At 38.6% G+C, this 17,440-nt stretch overlaps 1 protein-coding gene across 3 annotated transcripts in view; it reads left to right on the top strand.

Moving 5' to 3' along the window:
* The first annotated feature begins 72 nt into the window (after positions 1-72).
* NETO2 (neuropilin and tolloid like 2) overlaps positions 73-17,440 on the top strand; it is a 59,091-nt gene continuing 41,723 nt past the window's right edge. The window contains exons 1-4 of one of the 3 annotated variants that reach the window (XM_058708063.1): positions 73-383; positions 12,836-12,892; positions 15,623-15,763; positions 16,428-16,676. In XM_058708063.1, the coding sequence (XP_058564046.1) occupies positions 350-383; positions 12,836-12,892; positions 15,623-15,763; positions 16,428-16,676 (481 nt within the window). In that variant the 5' untranslated portion in view covers positions 73-349. The remainder of the gene's footprint in view (positions 384-12,835; positions 12,893-15,622; positions 15,764-16,427; positions 16,677-17,440) is intronic. The other 2 variants (XM_058708062.1, XM_058708064.1) reach the window with 2 other exon arrangements.

Genomic DNA, 17,440 nt, shown 5'->3' with positions numbered 1-17,440 from the left:
CTCCCAGCGCCCGCCACTTCGGAGGGGTCCGCGCTGCGGCCGCAGGCGGGGCGGCCAGCATCGGTGCCGTGCCTCTCGCCAGCGCGCCTCGCCTCCGGGGCGGTCAATGGGACGGAGCGTCACGGAGCAGAAGGTGCCGCCCGTCGGGGGGCTCGGGCAGCGCGTGAGCCCGCCGTGGTGCTCGAGCATGGCGGGCCGCAGGACCTGAGCCGTGCCCCGCGGGGAGGTATCCTGGTGGCCAGCGATGGGGACCGAGCGGAACTGCCGCCGCACCGGGCCGTGAGGGCCGCCGCCGCCTCCTCCTAGCCGCCGCCTCGGCCCCTCGCGAAGCGCGGGGCCGCTCGGGAATATGGCCCTGGAGCAGCTCTGCGCGGTCCTCAAAGGTAAGCGCCCGGGGCCGCGGACGGCGCCCCCTGCGGGCCGAGACCGGCGTCTTCGCGTCCCTCCCTGGAGCCGGGCGCCCGACGCGCCTCTTTGTCTGGTCCGCGCGGACCGCCAAGCCCTCGCGCCCGCCCGGGATCGATTTGCTCTCCGAGCGCCTCTCCCCTACGCTCTGTGTGTCTGACAGGCTCCGGGGGCACTGGTAGGAACAAACGGGAGATCAGGAAGCGGCGGCCCGGCGGGGCCCTCCGAGCTGTGTCCTCGCGCCTCTTTCTTAAAATTCCTCGCATCGCTTTGCAAAGTTGTGGGGTTCGTGTAAGTGGGGCGAAGACTGGTCTGTTTTCAGCATTTAATGACAGAAAGTCATTCCACACAAACAATAAAAGCCCCAGCCGAGGAGTCGCGGAGCGGCTCTCCAAAAGCCCCGCGATGGCGGGTGGCGGAACGGCCTGCGGGCCGGGCCGGGTCCCACCTGCTGCGGCCGCGGAGGCTGCGGCACCACTGCGGGCGCCGCGACCCGAGTCTGCCCGTCCCGGAGCTCTCTGCTCGTGGCCGCGCCCCGGCGCTTCCCAGGACCTCGGAATACCGTGCTGCTGTCGTGTAGTTCTTTTGATTTGTTGTGCCGGGAATTAAAACAGTGGACTTGCCAAGTGCACAGAGCTCTCAAACGTGCTGTAGCTGCTTTGCATTTTCCTGAAGGTGTTATTTTAGATTAAAATTTATATACATAGGTAATTAAGATTGTGATACAAAGTTGCTTCCGAAACTCCGACTGAATAAGTCCTTTTTTCAGTCGTCAGAGGAAAACACCACCACACAAAAAAAAGGGCTTCCCTTTTTCCCTACCGATTTAAATTAAAAACTGAATAGCTGTAACGTTTGTAATGTTATGAAATGTTCTCTTTTTCATACTGGGTAAGGAGTTAAGGTATTGTATTAGCAGTGTCATATATAGCTTATTGTATGCTGATATTTGTACAGTGACAGATGTTGGGTGTTTTTTCCCATTCCATATTAATACTTTTCTCAAATTTATTAGAAAATTCAGTCTAATTTTGCTTTTAATTTTAATTGGACAAATTACCTGCTCTCCAGACATACCTAAATTCATAATTGAGATTTGAGCAGTTTAATTTAAAATGCTTAACTAGCCAACTGTATGCTTACAGATACAGTTTGTACTAAGGTAACCTAGGACTTTCTACCTTGTGAGTATTTCATGTCACCCCATAAATTCTTAGTGATTCCTTTATTATGTTACAATTTAAAACTCTGAGGTTAATTTCATGTAGTTTTCCTATCTGTAAATCCTAATTTACTTAGCCATTCCTTGGAAATTAAGATCCTCTTTTACTCTTTCAAAATAAATCACATAAGCACAGTAAGATTTCTGATAGTCCTCATGATCCAAATTTGCTTCATTGTTCTGATTGCTTTAAAGTTATCAACATCATGACAGTCCATCTGGGTAGCCTCCTTGGGGAGAAATCAGTTAGCCCTGTTATACAGCTCTTCCTGCTGAACTTGAGGGAACTGAGCTGGATAGGAGAGAATCTCTGGTCCTCCTGAATGGTGAAGGGATTCGCAGCTTTTCTGCCTATGCCTTTGTCGTTGGTACACAGTGCCCTCTCTGGCCACTGTGATGAAGCATTTAGTTGTTGCACCTTTGAGGAAAGGATTCTGTGGTGATGACAGAGCTAACAGTGAAAACAATGTAGTATCTGGCTTTTCTTTTTTAAAGTACACTAAAACCTACACTAGTTTTACATGCTGAAGTATTTTTAAAATTCAAATTAAGTTGTTGTAGGCTTACTAGAGATGAAACAAGCTATTTTTAAGTCTGCTAAAGTGTATGTGTGTGTGCACGCGCTCTTGTAAATATGGGAAATTGGTCTGGAAAGATTAAAGAAATTAACAAAAGTTGATTCTGAGAAAGGAATCTGGGAGACAGAGACCAAAGTGAGGGGAACACTTCTATTTCACTGCATGCCCATTTGTACCACTTGATTTTTTTTTTAAACCAACTAAGTGTGTTACCTATACAAAAATTGGCATTTTTAATTAAAAAAATTATCAGGGGCGCCTGGGTGGCTCAGTCGGTTAAGTGTCGGACTTCGGCTCAGGTCATGATCTCACAGCTTGTGAGTTCGAGCCCCATGTTGGGCTCTGTGCTGACAGTTCAGAGCCTGGAGCCTCTTCAGATTCTGTCTTTCTCTCTCTGCCCCTCCCCCACTCACACTCTGTGTCTGTCTCTCAAAAATAAATAAACGTTAAAAAAATTTTTTTTTAATTATCTTTTGGAAAAATATTGGAATCCTGCCATTCACTGTGTGCATGAAGGCATAAAAAGCAGCCTTTAAGTGCTCTGTAAGGTGAATTGTTTCAATGCTGAAGAGGTTCTTATCAGAGGCAGTATTTTAGTATTTGCATAATTACAGATATTACCTACCTAAAGCCTTGTTTGGAATATTATGGTCAATTTCTACTAAAACAAATCATCCATAATGAGTGTGTGAGATTTTAAATGGAAGGTAATTTTCTTTAAGATGCCATTGATTCTTTTTGTTTTACTCTCAGCAGTGAGAACAAAAGGATAACTTGTACTAGGCTTTTTAAATCTTTCACATGTTATTACTGAATAGTTCACTTTTAACTGTTTGCGATCACTCCAGGTCTTATAAAATTTAACTTTCTGCCAAAGTTAAGTAAACATCATAGTCACATGAAAATACTGCATTAGTATTATAAACCCATTTTTTACTGTTTTATTCACTCTGCACACTTCTGGAGAAACCTATTAGACTCCGTTATATTTAAATCTGTATAAACTGAGGTTAAATTTATTGTGTAATAGCATAAATATCCCTCTATGCTATATTTTTAAAATCATAAATATCCCTCAACACTGTATCTTAGACTGGCAAAAATTAACTCCTGTCTTTCATTCTTACACCTCATCCAAAAATGTAAACCATACCAAAATAAGTACAGTACTGGAAACCTGTCCCTTTAATAGTGAAGTCTTTAAGCACAGTCTTGTTAAAAATTAGCTTTTCAGCTTTTCCCCCCAGGAGTTGAAGAAAATGTTTTAATGCTGAAAACTGAAAAGTATGAGTAAACACTGGTTTTATTGTAGTAAATCCTCAAACTAGAATCCAGTGTATTTGTGTTTTGAAACCATGATCACCTGTTAGAGAAAACATGCAGCCCTGTAATACAGACACACATGCATTATAAAACAAATTCAAACCAAAACCACCTTCAGTCCTTTTTGGAATAAGATAGAAAAAGATAAACTGTAAGTAAAATTCATAGCTAAAGTTTTAAAACAATCTCAAGTTCTCCTCTTGGTTATTACCTATTCAGAGTCTCCTGCAGTTTTTTTTCCAGTCTCATTTTTGAATTATGCTCCTGCACAGTAATTGTTGACATTTAAAAAAATGTATCCCTGAATCACTTTGAGATCCCAGTTATTATGGTCTTCAAGTTGGAAAGGGGAACCAAAGATGTTATCCAGCCCACTGGTTTCCAAACTTAGGTTAACAGGAGAGCTACCTCAAAGGAACCCTTATGAGGAGGTACTTAAAAACTAAACAAAGACAATAGATAAGAGCAAGATTGCTCTAATTGGTGAGGGACCTCACCCTCTCAAAGGCTCATCAGAGTGGCCCCCCAAAACTGATACTTTTTAATGTGTTTGTTATATTACTCACAAAATTGTAGTTCACTAATCTGAAAGTTCAGTTCTTCCTAGGCAAAATGATATTAAAACATGTTGGTTTAAATATGCCTAGAGTAGCATGTTGGAAATTACAGCACTAGTGTGTGAGAAGACTCACTCTTTAAAATGTGATCTGGTCACATTAAAATTTGATGGTAGTTGCTGTGGATGTCTAAAGAAGGCTCCTGTAAAATGAGAAGATACAAAACTGCCGTCTGCAGAGCATTTGGCCAGCAAAGAGGTTGTCACATTCTGCAGGAAAGAAAGTACTGCTACAGTTAATCTTTGTTAAAGTGGTTGGCAGTGGGATTAGCATATGTAGGCTGGCGTGATCCCAGAGTTTGCCAAGATCCATCTTCTTTGTGTCTTTTTTTTTTTTTGAAAAAATGTTTTAATGTTTACTAATTTTTGAGAGAGAGAGCGAGACACAGAATCCGAAGCAAGTTCCAGGCTCTGAGCTGTCAGCATGGAGTCCGATGTGGGGCTCGAACTCAGGAACTGTGAGATTATGACCTGAGCCAAAGTCAGACACTTAACCAATTGAGCCACCCAGGCACCCAAATCCATCTTCTTCCTTAACTAATAATAATAAGTAAAATTGGGTTTGATTACATTTGGGTACTCCATCCTGTGGAACACAGTTTATTGAAAACAAGTTACTGCTACCTCAAGTAGCATTTGGACTCTCATCAAACTCCATTCTGCTCTCATTATAGAGCAGTAAAGAGTTAGGTGGTTTTTACATCATGACATCTCATGATAGATTCTACAAACCTTAAGTGCTTAAAACAAGAAGGCTTATTGGAAAGAGGCACACTCAATTACTAACAAGTAAATTGAGCCAGCTTGAGGAAAGTAAGAGTAGTGACTAGATATCTGAAAAGAAAAAAAAAAAAATCAATTATTTTCCTGTCCCTGACGTATGCTCAGATAAAAGAAGCTGGGTCATCTGTGTGATTACTGTTAACCAAGATGTGTGCTGCTTAGTTTGTTAATGCAGGGCTCTCTGTACTATGTTGTAGTCAACAGAAAAGACATAATCAGGATCATGCTTAGTCATTTCATGTATTCATCTAATTTTTATTGAATGCTATTGTGGGCCAGACAGTCTTCTAGTCACTAGAGAGGCATCAGTGAATCAGACAATGCTCCTCTTTCTAGTAAGAAGAGACAAATAATAAGCAAGAAAATACCAAGTCATATAAATAGTAATTAAAATATTTATATAATAAAGTAGGATGAAGGAGAAAATGTAGAGTTTCTTTAGAAGTCAGTCACAAAACCTGAATGACCAGAAGAACCCAGCCATGCAGAGAGATTCTAGGCAAAAGGAATAAACTAGTCCCTAAAGCAAGAATTAGCTTGGTGTATAGAAGTAATGAGAAGAAGGCCTGTGTAGCCATTGGTAGCAATCGGGAGGTCAGATGCTAGATCATGTAGGACCTCTGAAGTCAGAGTAAAGAGTATTGGATTTATTCTAAATGTAATGGGACTGTATTGGAAGATTTTATGAAAGGCTCTGATACGATCTGGTTTATGTCTTGAAAGGATCACTGGCTGCTGAGTACAGAATAGATTATAGGGAACTGTGGCAGGAATAGCCAGTTGTCTCCCAATATCCATTTTATAATTCAGTAATTCTCTGAATTTTAATTAAGCCCGTGAACACCCAACAGAAAGACTAGATTTTCCAGCTTTCCATAGGGTTAGGTGTGGTCATGTGACTAAGTTTGGCCAATTACATGTGTGTGCAACTTTGGGAAAGTGATGGTGTTTTTGTTCAGTTAAAAATTTTATTTTGGGGGCGCCTGGGTGGCGCAGTCGGTTAAGCGTCCGACTTCAGCCAGGTCACGATCTCGCGGTCCGTGAGTTCGAGCCCTGCGTCAGGCTCTGGGCCGATGGCTCGGAGCCTGGAGCCTGTTTCCGATTCTGTGTCTCCCTCTCTCTCTGCCCCTCCCCCGTTCATGCTCTGTCTCTCTCTGTCCCAAAAATAAATAAAAAATGTTGAAAAAAAAAAAAAAAATTTTTATTTTGAAATCACTGTAGATTCTGGGCAAATGTCTTTTTTTTTTAATTTTTTTTTTTTTAATGTTTATTTATTTTTGAGACAGAGAGAGACAGAGCATGAACGGGGGAGGGTCACAGAGAGAAGGAGACACAGAATCTGAAACAGGCTCCAGGCTCTGAGCTGTCAGCACAGAGCCCGACGTGGGGCTCGAACCCACGAACCGTGAGATCATGACCTGAGCCGAAGTCGGACGCTTAACCGACTGAGCCACCCAGGCGCCCCTGGGCAAATGTCTTTTAAAGGAAGGAGGAATGTCCTGTGTCACTTCTTCATTTTTGCTGACACAGGAGTGAGTAGCTATAATGAAGATATACTGACTGGCACTCTGGCGTACATATTGGACCATAAGATGAACTTGGAATTAAAATCAGCTACAACTGGGGCACCTGGGTGGCTCAGTCGGTTGAGCATCCGACTTGGGCTCAGGGCATGATATCGCAGTTCGTGAGTTTGAGCCCCTTGTTGGGCTCAGAGCCTGGAGCCTGCTTCAGATTCTGTGTTCCCCCCTCCCTCCCTGCCCCACCCCTGCTTGTGCTCTGTCTTTCTCTTTCAAAAATGAATAAACATTTTAAAAATTTTAAAAAAAATTTTTTAAATCATCTACAACTGAATAAAATAGAAGATCCCTAGTAATGATATAGCCTTCACTCTAGCCCTTGACTACTTACCTCCACAGTTTGTATACTTGGCAGAAATATATTCTATGTTGTGTAAACTGTGCAAAATCAGTAAAAGAAAACCAGGCAGAGATTGAGAACTGTTAAATAGTCACAGAAGTGAAAAATCTGAATGCTATCAAATAAAATTAATTTTGAAAGTGCATATCTTAAACAGTGCAAAGGTACTCTAGTGGAAGCAAAGGGTGATCCATGGCAAGTGCAGATGCCCAGAAATAAGAAGTATTTATAGGAACATTATAAGAATAGGTAGCAGAGCGTTCAGCAACATTTCCAAAACCAACTCATCAACTCCTTTTTGCTAGTCCCCTACCCATTTTGGCCCAAACTTGCCCCTGCCATCACCAATGGAGAAAATGGGCAGCCTCTTTCCATTTCTTACAGTCTACCATCATTCTCTTATCGTAGTAGTTGGTTTGCAAAGTATGTTCCCAGGGCCAGAAGCTTTTAGCATCAATGGGGGACTTCCTTGTTAAAATGCAAGTTCTCAAGCCCCAACCCAGACCTACTGGGTCAAAATCTCTGGAGGCACCCACCCCCACCACCCCACTCCAAAATCTGTGTTTTAATAAGTTCTCTGGGTGATTATCTTTTACATTGCACGCTACTGTCCTGATGATTGATTCACTTCTCACACCTGGAAGTAGACTTGCTGGGTGGGATTTGTGCATTTTTAAACTGGTATATTATTACCAGATTAACCTCCAAAAAGGTATGCCAGTTTACAGTCCAGTGACAGTGTATGTCAGTTTTCTATATCCTGACCAACAATAGAATCTGCCTTTTTTTATATATATTAGGCTAAATTTTTGCATTTTTAAAAAATTTATTTGAGAAGCATGCATGCAAGCTGGGGAGAGGGACAGGAGGAGAGAGAGAGACTGAGACAGAGAGAATCTTAGGCAGGCTCTACTCCATGGGCTCAATCCCATGACCCTAGGATCATGACCTGAGCCCAAATCAAGAATCAAGACAGTCAACTGACTGAGCCACCCAGGTGTCCTTCATTGTTTTTGGTTTTGGCACATTTTTCTTATGGCATAATCTTTTTTTCTCAGTTATTTGTAATTTTTATTTGTCTTTGGTACATGAAGGTGTTCTCCACCCAAAAATATACATAGATAATTCAACTTTTTGTTTTTTCAATATGGTGTTTATTTTTCTATTTAGCTTAAAGGAACAGACCTACTTTTTTTTTTTTTAATAATTAACAAGTTATCCCAGAATCATTCCACCAAGAGTTTCAAATACCATACATATAATAAATTGTGGTGTGTGTGTGTATGTATATTTATTTATTTATTTATTTATTTATTTATTTATTTATTTTATTTCATTTCTTCAGCTTTTTCTTCCATCTTCTTATCTTTAAGCTTGAGAATAAGGACCAGGGCTGCTTGCTTCATTGCTGTAGCCTCAAGGACTGACCACTGCCTGTAATACAGTGGGGGCTGGATATGTTTGTTGACGGATCATCTGTTTCTTCCTATACCATTACTACATTTTGAATTACTATAGCTTTGCAATAAGTATATATTATTTTTATGTATTTTATGTCTTTTATTTTTTAATTTTTCTTGGGCCGTATGAAAAAGCTTTTAAGATGAGTTATCAGCAACATTTTAAGTCCTCCAGAAAACTAAGATTTTGATTAAAACATTAAATATGTAACTTATTGGGAAGAATTGTTACCTTCACATTGTTTTATTATCCAAAACCTATAGTCACTCCGTTGTATTAAATTTGTTTACTTGTTTGTTTTAGTCTTACTTTCTTCTTTTAATAGGTGTAATAATTTCCTAGTAATTCTCTTGGGACTTCTAGGTTTTAAGTAACATTATCTATAAATAATAATTTTGTCTCCTTTCCAGTATTGCATTGGCCAGAGTTTCCACTGTTAAGTAACAGTGGAAAGAATAAACTTGATCTTGATTTTTATAGTTCAGGGTAAGGCCTTTAAACTGAAAGCCCTGGGGAGAAGACTCTGCATAGAGCTAATAGGACAGTTTTTCAAGGTAAAAGGAGTAGCATTGAGGACTGGTATTTAACACCTTGAATAGCATCTGTCTTTATCATTTAAGTCTTCATTTTTAAGTCAGGTCTGTACACACATTACAAGGCCTTGCCTAATCTCCAGAACTAGAGGTATGGGCATAAATAATGAGCATTCCCTCTTTTAAGCATCAAATCACAAACCCTTCTTTATGTAATTAAACTGTATGGTTAAGGAGTTTAGAATTTTTATTTTGGCATGGATTTCTACCTTAATGAATTAGTGCCTTCTTGGGTACATTATCTTTTAATTTGAAGTGTGTGGTATTTCTGGATTTGAGAAATTATTGATCCTTTTGGTAAGAGGAAGAAGGGAACAGTGGCACATAGTTGGGGCTAAAGACAGAACAAAGCAGCATGGCACTGCTTCTTATAGTTAAATAATTCCAGTGTTTGGCATTAATGGAGTTTGTTTTAATATCCCAGCCTTGTTATAATAAGCAATTTGCAAAGATCCTATTATACAACTGGGAGGAAACTATGTTTATTATGATATGGAATTTAGAATGATTAGTAGTCACAACTGTGTCACTAAATATTTCTATCCCTGATTGTTATGCAGATTCACCGTATTCTTTATATATCATTTCTATATTCAGTAGCGTAGCTCATTTGGTTTATTGAGTTGTGAATATTTTTTTTTAAAGATTTTGGGGGAAAAAAAATTGTGAGCCACCCTCTAAATAGAGTAGAAAAGAATAATAGGTTTATTTGGGCTTATAATTGTATTTTTAAAATGATCTGCCTTAGTTGCACACTCTGTAAAATTCTTAAGTCCATATTTTATGTAGCCAAATTATTGGTCATTATGTAATAATGAACTAGCATAGTTCATCCCTTTGCCATAGCTTCACTCTTGCTCTCCTGGATTCAGTTTGTTGATTCCTTACTTGCCCTTTCTGCCTGGCTTTGTGTTACTTATATGCCATGAATTATAAATGTGAGGACTAGTAAATTGTTATGTCTGTGATTCAGGAGGAAAGGTATACTGAGCACAAAATTTCGATCAGTTGTGTATCATCTGAATGATAGCCTTGGGAAGTAGTGTCCTCTAACAAGATACGAATTGATACAAATGGATGTGTTATTTGCTGAATTGTCAGATACCTAATATTACCCTAGGTTTTTCTTTTTGATTACACATATTCTGTTTTTAAAAAAACACGTTTCAATTCTCTGTTCTTCAAACTCTGATCCAGTGAAGAGTTGTGAAGAGTTTGAAGGGAGGATTGATTGTCCTACATAACAGGAGGTCTTCAACACTACTAGCCACCAAAGAAAAGGAAGAGGAAATTAAAGGTGCTGACAGAAGACAGAGGAGACAAAGGTCAGCAAGGATACAGGAAACTAAAGATGAAGATGCCAAGCAATTAGATTTTAAGATGTAAACAACTGAATGGCAAGAATTATCTTTTTACTTTGGTGACTTGGGAAGTAGATACTCAATACATGCTGTTGCGTGACTGTCTACCAGTCACTTAACTAGCAACCTATTCAATGCCCCCATCTCTCTCCCTGCTTTCATCCTGTAAGTCACCAATTACAATTAACTCGACATCTGAATCATGTTATAAATTCTTTCCTCCTTTCCATTTCCACTACCACTGCTCTGCTTAGAGATCTCATCATCTTTGCTTCCATTTTGAATATCCTTCTCCTTTCTCTTTTTAAAAATTTTTTTTTATTGTTTAATATTTTTTAGAGAGATAGAGACAGAGACCAAGCAGGAAAGGGGCAGAGAGAGAGGGAGGCACAGAATCAGAAGCAGGCTCTAGGCTCTGAGCTGTCAGCACAGAGCCCAATGCGGGGCTCCAATTCACAGACCGTGAGATCATGACCTGAGCCGTAGTCGGCCACCCAACTGACTGAGCCACCCAGGCACCCCCTTCTCCCCTCTCTTTAAAAGTTTACCCTTCACACAACCATCCGGATCATTGGTCAAAAACACAGATGTGATAATGTCACACTCTACTTTAAAAACTCACAATGACTTCTCATTATAGTCAAAAGTCCAAACTCTTCAGCATGCTTGTCAAGACTTTTAACATCAGACTTCATTCTATTTGTCACCTGATACACGACTGGTCCTCCACATGCTCATCCTGCTGTATAGAACTCAGAGTTTGCTGACCTGCCATAAGCAAGTGCTTGCCCATGGTTTTGTCTAAGCTGTTTCTTTCTCTGTATCCTGGGTTGAGGTACTGTAAGGTACAAATAGAATATACCATCTATTTCTGAAATTTTCCCATTTTATTCCTCTTCACCCTCAGCAGAATGAATGGTTCCCATCCCTGCTTCCATTATGCTTTCTGTATAAATCCTGTTAAACTTCTTTTCACCTTGTATTGTAAACTATCATTGACAATAGACTAACTAAAGGACAGTAGTTTCCTGTCTATCATTTATGTAACAGAGTGCCTAGCATGTAACCAGTGCTACACCAGTGCTATCATCTCATTTAATCTTCACAACAGCCTTTTGAGGTTAGTGCTACTAGTACAACATCCCCATTTTACAAATAAGTAAACTGAGTTAAAAAGGCCTCACAGGAAAAAAAAAAAAAAAAAAAAAAGGCCTCACAGCTGGTACACAGCAAAACTTGAACTTCAACCTGTATCCACCGAACTCGTAATGTCCATAGTCTTAAATATTTTGCCGTATTTCTCCCCCAACATCTGTGCATCCTCAGTGCCTGCTATCCTTGACAGTAGGTACTCTGTAAGTGCTTATTGACTGAATGAATAATAAAAATTCCAGTTCACAAGATTTTGAGGCAAGTGAACTTTACATTGAAAGGGACAGAGAAAGCTATCCATGCACCATTCATAAAAATAAAATGTTTAAAAGAATCATCAAAATACATACATACACAAAACAATTCAATGTGACTGGGTCTCAGAAATGTTCAACTCGGGGGGAAAGCTTCATTTTCTTTTTTTTTTTTTTTAATTTTTTTTTTCAACGTTTTTAATTTATTTTTGGGACAGAGAGAGACAGAGCATGAACGGGGGAGGGGCAGAGAGAGAGGGAGACACAGAATCGGAAACAGGCTCCAGGCTCCGAGCCATCAGCCCAGAGCCTGACACGGGGCTCGAACTCACGGACCGCGAGATCGTGACCTGGCTGAAGTCGGACGCTTAACCGACTGCGCCACCCAGGCGCCCCTTTAATTTTTTTTTTTTTAACGTTTATTTATTTTTGAGACAGAGAGAGACAGAGCATGAACGGGGGAGGGTCAGAGAGAGGGAGACACAGAATCTGAAACAGGCTCCAGGCTCTGAGCTGTCAGCACAGAGCCCGACGTGGGGCTTGAACTCACGGACCACGAGATCGTGACCTGAGCTGAAGTCTGCCTAAAGCTTCATTTTCTAAATATGCTGGCTTTTGTAACACAGGACACAGCATAGTTATGTGCAGCTATAAAACATCTTGAATTGATTTCTGGGAGACTGCTGCCCCCTTACTTTCATCTTAATTATAAGTGCTCTCACAATCACTAATTGAACTTTGGTATACTACATTGCAGAGCCAGCCATAGAATGCATGTAAACCCTTTGAGATGGAGTACAACAAATGTATACAATATAGTCTATATTTACTTTATAGTATTTATATAGTAAATATAAATTAGGGCAAACAAAGTTTGTTGCAAAAAAAACTGTGTTTTTTATCTATCACAAATTGAAAAATGCTGTAAATGCCATACACTATTAGTGTTTGTGTAAATGAGTACAGTATCAATCGTGTTTTTTCTTGGGTTAACTGTGAAATAGTAAATCAGAACACAACATTTAGATCTTAAAAATCTTGAGAATGAATGTTAGCAAGAAAGAGAGGGCTTGATTAATCTTTTTTTTATCATCTGATTTTCCTTAAAAATTTAGTAAGATGATATGGATTCACTTTTTTAACTTTTCTTTTCTGTCATTTCTCTAGTGTTGTTAATAACAATACTTGTAGTCGAAGGGATTGCTGTGGCCCAAAAGACCCAAGGTAAAGTACTTACAGTGATAACTTACCACTTATCCAGGACAGTGGGATGGCTTATAGGAAGGGATTGCAACTTTTGAATACTATTTCCATAGTCCCTCTGGGGTGTTCCAATGACCTAAGGCTTTCTGTCAACCTATCAGCCTCAATTTAACTGGGTTCAGCTGCAGTTAACTAAATTGTCAACATAAAGTCTTGCCCTGATTGATAAATTTTTTAAATTGGCATTACTAGTGGTTCCTAGCACACTATGGATTATATCCAGAAATTAAATGAGATTTGTGCTTATCACTCAGCAAAAATAAAAATCCCTTTTTTCAGGGTAGACAAGTGAAATATTTCCATCAGTATCTTATTCAAAGCCCTGTAACCTGTTCTGATTGTCCTTGTTTATGAAAGAAGATAAGCTAGTGTGATTTTTGAACCAGATTTTCATGCCAGGGTTTAATACACTTTCTGATTTACTTTTTATTTTCCTCTAAGTTATACATACATGTGACAAAAATCAAAGCATTCAAAAGTTAAGGATGAAAAGGCAGTCCTCCATCCTATGCTACTCTACTTCCTTCTCCATGGAGATAACCAGTATTTTAGCTGAATCTTTTGGAATTTTGCTGCATATTACTAAATAATATGTTATACTGTTAATTCTTAATTATTTCAGTCTTAGGTATTAGATAATGATTTTCTACCACAGAAGATGAGAATTTAGCTCTTTCATGCATTTTCTACCCCCTAGTATATACAAATGTTCTGTTACTTTCCTTCTATACCACCTGTCTCAGTGTAATTGTGTCGTAATTCTGGTCACCTCTGTATTCAGAATTTACATTAAGTCACTCATGAAACTTTATCCATATGAAAATTTTGTCTTTTAATTTAGGAAATTTTTATTTCCTTTTTTCCTTGTTTAAATTTTTTTTAAGATTTTGTTTTTTTAAGTAATCTCTATACCCCCCATGAGACTCAAACTCCCAACCCCAGCATCAAGAATCACATGCTGTACTGCCTGAGCCAGTTTGGCGCCCTTTAATTTCTTAAATTATCTTTCTCTATTTTTTTCTATTCTATCTTTAAGAAACTTCTATTTAGTTATGGGGTATTTTTGTTATTATTTTCTGTTTTCCACCTGTCTTTCTACTCTGTTTTCTTCTCAGTAGTCTCTATTGAGACTTCTTCAACTTCATCCTCTAAACCGGAAACTGGAAAACTTTAAAGAGCCAGATAGATAATATTTAAAACTTTACAGCCTTACAGTCTCAGAAGCAACTATACACTTTTGCTCTTGTAGTGTGAAAGTAGCTATGGACAGTAGGCATGTGAGTGGAAAAGGATGTCTTCCACTGTAATCTTTATCTACAGAAACAGGGCACAGGCCATTTATAGCTCTCTTCATTAAACTTTCTATTAATTTTTCATTTCTTTTATTTTTAGAAGGTTTTTGTTTTCCAAATATTCTTAAAGTATTCTTGTTCTTATAGATATACTCTCTTTCTCTAAGGAGATTAAATGTTTGTGTGTGTGTGTGTTTTTGTTTTTTGGTTTTTTTTTTACATCTTTGTTTCCTCAGCTTTGCTTTCTTTTTTTTATTCATTTTTCATATTAGAGGATTTCCTCAAATATGGTGATCCCTGAATATCCACTTATTTATGAGAAGAGCACTAAAATCTGATCATTAGCTGTCTGCAAGTGTGGGAAAGACTTGTTAACTGTGGCCCTCACTGGTGAATGACCCAACACTGGGGAATTCCTGAGTCTGCATTCTTGCTTGGGTCTCGATTTCTTTGGAGTGTTTAGAGTCCCTAGAGAGGAAGCTTTCCATTTCCTGCTTAGAAGCTTTAAGGGAGTTGAGCAGGGGAAGAGGCTGGGAATGCCATCCACTGTGTTAACATTCCTGAGTCTCTTTGTTTGCAGGTTGGTCTTGTCACCGTCAGCTGTTCCTGGTGCTTCCTAATGTAGTAACCCTGCTTTTCTGCAAAGGAATAACCTCATTTTCTGATGTGATAGAGTAGCAGCTACCTGGTTTTGTGAAGTAGGGGAGAGTATTAGAAATCAGATTGATTCTAAATACACCTTTACCCAAGCCTCATATTTTTAAAAAGCACAATTTTACCACCACCTGTCAACCCCTGTCCTGCTTCCAGAGATATCAGGCACTGCCAGTTGTTATTGCACCTACGTTTAGACCTCTTTAAAGGTTTATTTATGCCCTTAAAACATCCTTTACTGTTAAGTGGAGTTTGAGGATAGAGAACTAAATACATGTGTTTAATCTACAGTTTTCAACCAAAATCCTTTGTAATCTTTGGATCCTATTTGGCTTTTGTGTTAAACTAAATATAGAGGCACCATAGTAGAGATAAACCCCTGGGATCCTTTTATTTTTATTTTTATTTTTATGTCAGAACTGAATTGTATAGAGTTGTACTGATTTATCAGATTCTCCCACACGGTTTTGCCCTTGTAAAATCTAAGCATTTTATTTCCCTGCTTTCCTACAGGGTAAACTTGTCCTCTAGCAGCAAGTTCTTCTCACCAGCACAGCATACAATCTTACCTTTCTCTCACTTCACTGTGCTGTTTTTTGTGCTAAACTTAGTGGTGGTTCTTGCAAAATTATATACAGTATATGTGTAACATTTAGTGAGCAAATGTGTAGTTAAATTGTGGGGAAAAGAGAATACTATTCTCTTTTGCTGTAATTCATGTTTTAAATGTGATTTTTTCCCTAAGATGGACAAAATATTGGAATCAAGCATGTTCCTGCAACCCAGTGTGGCATTTGGGTTCGAACCAGCAATGGAGGTCATTTTGCTTCACCAAATTATCCTGACTCTTATCCACCAAACAAGGAGTGTATCTACATTTTGGAAGGTATCTGACCAATTTCTATCTTTTAATGGATGAATTTTTACTTTTTTGTAAAACTAAGTACATAGGTAAGATGCCCAGTTTGAGCCAGTTTGAACAAAATCTAAAAACATGTATTTGAATTAAACTCTAGTAATTTTAAATATTTCTGAGTACTGAACACATTAACAAACACATTAACAATACATTAACAATTAAAAAATTGAAATTTATAGGAATTTTGAATCTCTTAAAATATAATTCAACCAGATGCGTTGGTATATATGAGAAACTTCTCTGTTAAGACTTAAATTTACTGGCATCTCTTATCATGCTTTATGCAAACTTATATCCATAGTTACATTAGTTCATTTCTTCTGTTTTTCTATTCATTGTATATTGTATCTCATGTACTCAGCATTAGCTTTTCTACTGTAATTTTAAATACATTTAACTAATTTAATGAACAGCATATGCCAAAGGGAAAGATTGCTACAGTTCTACAAAGTAGCATTGCTACTATTGATACAAAATATAACATCAGTTATGAATTTTATACATAACAATCCTCATTATGATGCTCCTCTGTGAAATAGTAGGTAGTTGTTTTGCTTTCCCCACTTTTGTCAGGACATTTATTACTTTTCTTTGTTTGTGTTGCCCTGATTTGCTTGCTCTTATTTTCTAGCTGCTCCACGTCAAAGAATAGAGTTGACCTTTGATGAACATTATTATATAGAACCATCATTTGAATGTCGGTTTGACCACTTGGAAGTTCGAGATGGGCCATTTGGTTTCTCTCCACTTATAGATCGATATTGTGGTGTGAAAAGCCCTCCACTAATTAGATCAACAGGGAGGTTTATGTGGATTAAGTTTAGTTCTGATGAAGAACTTGAAGGACTGGGATTTCGAGCAAAATATTCATTTATTCCAGGTAATGAAGTTATCTTTTCAGTGGGTCTCACTCTGGTTTTAGAATCTTATGTATATAAAAGAGAATTTAGTCAAGTTAGTCAAATTAAGGTTTTAAAAAAAATTAACAAGGCCAGAGGGAAATCACTCTGTGAATAAATAAACCCAAAAATTGGAAATAGAACTATATCACTTGAATTTGAAGCATTTCATAGATGGTAACACATTTTTCTTAGATTTATTTATGTTTTATAGTGTTTATCAAGGGTGAAAAATCAAGATAAATACACTTTAAAAATAATACAGCAAATTGTCTTAATTTCATAATCCTTACCAAAAATTATTTTGGCAGCTTTTTGCATTGGAATGATTGAATTAACCCCTCATTTGAATAAGTAGTCTCTAAGAAGTATTGAGCAATAGAAAAAATATTGCTCTGCACTTGGAGGTGAAAAGATCTGGGTTTGAATCCTTTCTCTGCTACCTAATAGCTATAAGACTTTAGGCACAGTTGTGCCTGACAGTTGCTATTTGTCAAATGGGAGTACCTGATGTATTAGTTCCCTGAGGCTGCCTTAACTAATTAACTACAAATTTAGCAGCTGAAAACAGTGGAATTTTATTCTCTTGAGTTCTGGAGGGCAGAAAACCTAGGAGCGCCATCTTTTTTTCCGGGAACTCTAGGGGAGAATCCATTCCTCACCTCTTGTAGCTTCTGGGGGCTGCCCCAGCGTTCCTGGATTTGTGGCCACATCGCTCCAGTCCCTGCCTCCATGTTCACATCAC

This window comes from Neofelis nebulosa, chromosome 17, assembly GCF_028018385.1.
Source record: "Neofelis nebulosa isolate mNeoNeb1 chromosome 17, mNeoNeb1.pri, whole genome shotgun sequence".
NCBI lineage: Eukaryota > Metazoa > Chordata > Mammalia > Carnivora > Felidae > Neofelis > Neofelis nebulosa.
The sequence above is the reverse complement of the archived record's forward strand: the minus strand, read 5'-3'. Positions and strand labels throughout refer to the sequence as shown.